Source organism: Babylonia areolata, chromosome 5 (assembly GCF_041734735.1).
Source record: "Babylonia areolata isolate BAREFJ2019XMU chromosome 5, ASM4173473v1, whole genome shotgun sequence".
Lineage (NCBI taxonomy): Eukaryota > Metazoa > Mollusca > Gastropoda > Neogastropoda > Buccinidae > Babylonia > Babylonia areolata.
Window position 1 is genome coordinate 16,879,853 of NC_134880.1, and position 5,000 is coordinate 16,884,852.

The 5,000-nt window shown below is 37.1% G+C and overlaps 1 protein-coding gene across 2 annotated transcripts in view; it reads left to right on the plus strand.

Moving 5' to 3' along the window:
- LOC143281973 (phosphatidylinositol 3-kinase catalytic subunit type 3-like) overlaps positions 1-5,000 on the plus strand; it is a 48,855-nt gene that overhangs the window by 4,886 nt on the left and 38,969 nt on the right. For both annotated transcript variants that reach the window (XM_076587334.1, XM_076587335.1), the window contains 2 exons: positions 3,808-3,951; positions 4,468-4,588. In XM_076587334.1, coding sequence (XP_076443449.1) covers positions 3,808-3,951; positions 4,468-4,588 — 265 coding nt within the window. The remainder of the gene's footprint in view (positions 1-3,807; positions 3,952-4,467; positions 4,589-5,000) is intronic.

A 5,000-nucleotide genomic window follows, 5' to 3' on the forward strand; every position in this document is an offset into this window, starting at 1 on the left:
TGTCTGAAAATTATCCGAGTTGAAGTATTCATATATTAGTAATACATACATGTATTATAACAAAGTTGAAACTCATCTTTAATTGAAAACAAAACTCATCTTTAATTGAAAACACACATGGAACTTAACACAGTTCTGTGCTATAAATCTTTGTATTCACATTCACGTTCCTGTTATGTCTAGTTTAAAGTTTAATTTTAAATGATAAGTGAGATTTTCTTTCAGACACCTGGTTAAAAACTCTCAAAACCTGAGAGTGATTTAGTGATAATGATAGAAAAAACAGGTTTGTAAAGTTGTGCTGTGTTTCTCCTGTTCATGCACAATGAATTTTGTTGCATCATGGCATGGGTTGAATTTAAACAAAAAAGTGGAAGTTCCTGCATGCATAACTTCATTAAATCAGTGGAAAAACATATTGAATATACATAGTATTTCTGAAAGGTTTTGCGTAGATGACTTTGATAATCAAACTTTCTCTCCATATAACTATGTGAATGTACATCACTTGAATAGTTACAGTTGCCTGACATTGTTAAAAAGCTGTTGAATAAGTAGCTACAGTGAACAGTCTGGTTGAAAGTGTATGTTGTCTCCCACAAATATGAAGAACAGTCACCACGATTCTCATATCATTACACAACTTCAACTTAGGAATTTAGGAATGAAACTTTACTGGGAACCAGAATGCAATTTTTATGCATGATGCTAAAAAGCAAATATTCATTTAGAAATAAGCATCGAGTAGAAAAGAAGTGGAGTTTTGAAAATTATGGTTAACGGGATGAGTGTTCAGTTTGTGAATTGCTGGTCCGTTCTTGTTTGTCTCACTCATTCCATCAGTAGTTTTTCTTTCCTTCTATCTCCATGTTTTTGTAAGTTTTGTCTTTTATCCCATTGATTCGGTTAATGATTCAAAATGTATGTGTACATATGAATGTCTAATTTAAAAGAACTTTTGTTTGTCTCCGCTCAAGATTTGATGCTGTTTGATTTTTTTTTTTATTATGATTTTTTTTTTCATTTAATTTAAGGGATGTTAGACATTACTGTCATCAGGAATGACTGGACTACATTGGGTCCATCCTTAATTTGTTGTGTCTGTGGTGTTTCATGTATTGTATTTGGTAGTCTCCATTCTTGTCTGTTAATGTTTTCATGATGATTGTATGTGTGTGTATTTTGTTCTGTGGCTTTTCTCCTCTTGCTTTGTGTCCATTATAATTGTTATTATTGTAATGGAAATGAAGAATATATGAGTGGTAAGGGGGTTTAATTTGTGAATGAGTTGAATTTTGGATAAGAGGATTAAAGAATTAAAATATTAAAAGGAGTAATCTTGGATTAATTTTGTCATGGATCAATATCCTGTCGGTGACGCCACTTTCATAGCACCGTTTGTGCCTGAGTGGTGTATGGTAAAGGGGACAGTACAAAAGAATTACTAATTTACTGAATTAAAGAGTTTGAAGATGAAAGGATAGAAAAGATCAGCACATAGGTCAGAGACATGGATAGGCCAGTCACAAAAGGGTTTTACTATTGTTTTATTTACAATAGTTAAGTAAAGAAGGAGAAGATAAAGAAACAGTGCATAGAAGACACAAACAACAACATGTCAGGAATGCAAGTGGATAGTAAGCACATCATATATTACAATGGAAAGACTATCACTTGGTTTGGAGTAGGCAACAACACAACATAAACAATGCATATGTGTGAAGACCAAACAATGACAGCAAATGACATTTTTAATACATTTAAATAGTGGTTGAAGCTAAGCTGATTTAGTGAAAGTACACTGACAGTATAGATTTTTTTAATACCAAATTTCTCCAGTTGGAGATAATAAAGTTATCTTATCTTATCTTATTATGTAAAGCTTATTCTGTGTCATTGACTTGAATGAATCAGTTATCATGTAGCACTATAGTGGAGTAAGCTGTATAGGAAAGAGCTTGATAGCTAAATTACAATTACCAGACTGTGATACATACCAGATGGTTTTAACCAATAACTGATATTAATCCAACACTATCTTGTTATCATCACAACAGAATATGGGTCCTGACTAAGCACAGCATAACTGTCAAGCAATAGTACAGAGAGTCAGTGAAACACTGTAGCAGTACAACTGATATCAGCATGTAAAATAATACATGAATAATAGAAATGATAATGGAATCAGTGGCTTTGATATTAAACATTGGCAAACTGAGAAACCAAACAGTACATGCTCAATACAATGATTGGAAGAACTATCATGGCTTGACCATTAAGTGCTGAATGAACTTACACAAATTATCCAGTTGTGTCAAACATAAACACAGTTAAGTACAGCCTGTGTTCAACATTTAAATCTTCTCCGCTCAACACGGGACATGTAAAACCTAACCTTCATCAGTGAGAGCAAATGAGAAAGAACGTGTCATCATAGACTGTTTTAAAACAGTCAAATAAACTATCCGTGGGCAGAGACGTCACTGACTGACGTTCGAAACAATCAAATGATGACATGGCGATTATCTAGATCAGTCATAGTCAAGCTGTGACTACATGTCAAAACAATAATTGAAACAAGTAAACCAACCTATGACAATATCAACACATTTGACACAAAGTATATATAGCGAGGATGTGCGACGCTGGCCATTGGGACGACACACACTGTGTGTGACACAGTGAGAGAAAGAGAGACAGAGAGAGCAGGCTATAGCCACAAGGAGGCTCAGGTGTGAAAGTGACCACTGGTCACATGCTTCACCTATTTATGCGAGTTATGCGAACTGCAATGATCGTACTCAATGGCTACGAGCAAATCGCGTCTGTTTGGCTGCATATTTGAATAATCTGTTTGTTTTTGTGTGTTCAGTGATAGATTTCTAAATGATCCCTGAACCGATTTACGTCGGATAGGTTGCAAATAAAAGAGCTCAACATCACCTTTCTAATGAGTATAAAATGAAGTGTTGATTATTTAAGATGAATTTATAATCTTAATTTTAGTCACCTGTAAAGGATCAGTTTTAACAAGTACATCGTTGAAAATTACAAAACACAAATGGTGTAGATTTAAAGATGGAATTGCAACATTTTTGCCAGTACATAATACTTGTAGTTTACTGATCAACAAAAGAGATATTTAATTAAATATGGTGTGTCAGAAACAGTTTTCAACTGAGCCCAAGTCATCAAGCAATGCTGGTCATGTAGTGATTGTTGCTAAGTGTCGACAATGAAAATCGGCCCCGTATCTTGTAAGTTCCTGATCTGTTCTCATCCATACACTATAATAGTGTTGTTTTACTTTCCAATAGCAGTCACAGAATTGTAAACTGTAGCATTATGTGTGATGAAAAGACGAAATGATGTAATCTTAGTCAGTTGAAATCTCTGCACTGACGAAACGATTTAACTAAAATCAGATATGCTTCTAACTGATTTCAGTGTGTGTGTATATAAGCACAACAGACATGTCTGGCAGTGAATGATACAGAGACTTGATTTAATAAATGTTTGAAGCAGTTGTTTAGAATGAGCTTTGCTTTCAAAGTTGGAATGGTGTCACGCGTTATGCGTGAGTCATTGAAGGCCAGCAGGTAAGCTGTGAAAAATGCTGCTATAGTTCAGCTTTCGGCTTGTGTTGTAAAGCCGTAATGGTAGCCAGTTGTGCACTTGGCTACATGTTATTATTATTACTACTATTATCATTATTGTTTTGTTGTTGTTTGTAGTAGTGTTATCGTTATGGTTATTGTTTTTATTATGTGTGCACAAAAGGGTATGTGTTGTGTGTTGTATTTTCAGCTGGAATGAGTGGCTGCAGTTGCCGATCCAGCTGAGCAGTTTACCAAGGAACGCAGTTCTGGCTCTGACCATCTGGGACATCGAGGGCACCTTCCGGGCAGTGCCTGTGGGAGGCACCTCAATCAGACTGTACAGCAAGAGAGGGTCAGTGTATGACAGTGTGTGTAGCATGTGCCTGTACCTCCATCATACTATACAGCAAGAGGGTCAGTGTGTGACAGTGTGTGTAGCATGTGCCTGTACCTCCATCATACTGTACAGCAAGAGGGTCAGTGTGTGTCAGTGTGTGTAGCATGTGCCTGTACATCAACACTTTAACTGCATACATGTGCCAGTGTTGATACTGTGTGTGTGTGTGTGTGTGTGTATGCTGGTGAATGAATGACCAGGAAGGTGCCATGTGTGGAAGGGGAATTGCACATGCATGATTCACTTGTGATCAGATGTCTTGTAAGCTGAGTACTTGGAAACATGTTATGAATGCAGTCTGATCGTAGGCCATGTACAACTCTACAAACCTGGCCATGCTCCAGAACAGTCAAAAGAGAAAGAAGTGAAAACTCCATAAGAATAGATTTCTTCTCCAGAATTTTGCCAGAAGACAACACTTACTAATGGGTTCTATTTATAAGAGATGATAAAGTTCACTTGACTTTCCAGAAAGCTGCGTAAAGGGATGCATGACCTGCGTGTGTGGCCCGACGTGGTGGCGGATGGAAGCGAAGCATCCACCACACCTGGCAAGGCCAAGACCAACGACCTCATGGATCGCCTGAGCAAGGTTAGACGCTGTGCACACTTCATACACAGTCATGGAAGGCTGAGAAAATAAAGAGGATGGTTTGCAGGGCTGGTAAAGTCTGTGAAAAATACGTTTTAGCCATCAGGGTCTGGAAAAGTCTTGGAATTTCATGGAAAGACTCTTGGACTGGTATCATTCAATGAAGAGCTTATTGCATTTTAAAAAAATTGAAGAAAGAAAAAATGATGAAATTGAACATTGACGCCTGGTCTTTGTCACTAGTGGTGTAGCAGATGAATTGTTTAGTGGTTGTTGTTTTTTTTTGGGGGTGGGGGGGGGGGGAGGGGTCTGTTTGGCTTTGTGTTTGGTATGGAAAATGTTCAGTCTGGTATGGAAAAAGTTCTGGAAAATGTATGCAATTTGGTGTGGTCACTTCGGTGGGAAACCTGTC